At 55.4% G+C, this 977-nt stretch overlaps 1 protein-coding gene across 1 annotated transcript in view; it reads left to right on the plus strand.

Moving 5' to 3' along the window:
• Positions 1–771: 771 nt before the first annotated feature.
• The window catches only part of ETH_00037120 (Atp-dependent metalloprotease ftsh, putative (Fragment)), a gene marked incomplete at both ends in the record, with an annotated part of 1,649 nt that continues 1,443 nt past the window's right edge, over positions 772–977 (plus strand). The window contains one exon of the mRNA XM_013375961.1: positions 772–787. Within this exon, the coding sequence (XP_013231415.1) occupies positions 772–787 (16 nt within the window). The remainder of the gene's footprint in view (positions 788–977) is intronic.

Consider the following 977-nt stretch of genomic DNA (forward strand, 5'->3'; position numbering starts at 1 on the left):
GCTGCTGGTTGGCTGCTTGTCCGAGCTGCTGCGTCTTGCTGCTGCTGCACTAAAGGGCGAGGGTTTAGGAGCAGCAGCAGGCAGCAGCAAATGGATTGAAGACAGAATTGTCTCCCCCGAAGACATCAAAGACTCCTTCGACAGCGTGAAGGTCTCCAAACCACAAATTAGGGTTTAGGGTTTAGGGTTTAGGGTTTACGCGCCCGGGTCTAGGGCCTAGCGCTTGCGAAGCTTCCGAAGGGCTGCGCTGTTTGGCTGCGATACTGAGACCCGTCGTGACCAGGGTTTGGGGTTTAGGGTTTAGGGTTTAGGGTTTAGGGTTTAGGGTTTGCGGAGCGCAGGGCTACGAAGAAGTGAAGAAAGAAGTGCGGGAGATAATTGAGTATTTGAAAAACCCTGAAAAGTTTCAGGCGATTGGCGCGAAGCTGCCAAAGGGCATTTTGCTGCACGGACCGCCAGGTTAGGGTTTAGGGTTTCAGGTTTAGGGTTTAGGGTTTAGGGTTTAGGGTTTAGGGTTTGGGGTTTACGCGGGGTCTAGGGTTTGCGAAATCGCAGCCATTTGTCGCACTTGGGGCTGCGTGGCTCAGCAGCCCCCTTTAGCACTCCGGTTAAGTGGGCCCTAGGGTTTAGGGTTTAGGGTTTAGCGTTTAGGGTTTAGGGTTTAGGGTTTGGGGTTTGTGATTAGGGACTGGGAAGACGCTGCTGGCTCGGGCAATAGCCGGAGAAGCTGGCGTCCCTTTTTTGCATGCATCAGGATCCGACTTTGAAGAGATGTTTGTGGGAGTTGGTAAGCTGCTGCTGCTGCTGCTGCTGCTGCTGCTGCTGCTGCTGCTGCAGTGCATTAATTTCTGTCGCCGCAGCAGCTGCTGCTGCTGCAGCAGCAGGCACGCCGCTTGCCGCATATCTGCATACGCCCCGCCTGTGGGCTTTGCTGCTGCCGCTGCTGCTGCTGCTGCTGCTGCTGCTGCTGCTGCTGC

This window comes from Eimeria tenella, genomic scaffold, assembly GCF_000499545.2.
Source record: "Eimeria tenella Houghton genomic scaffold, Eth_scaff3027, whole genome shotgun sequence".
Lineage (NCBI taxonomy): Eukaryota > Apicomplexa > Conoidasida > Eucoccidiorida > Eimeriidae > Eimeria > Eimeria tenella.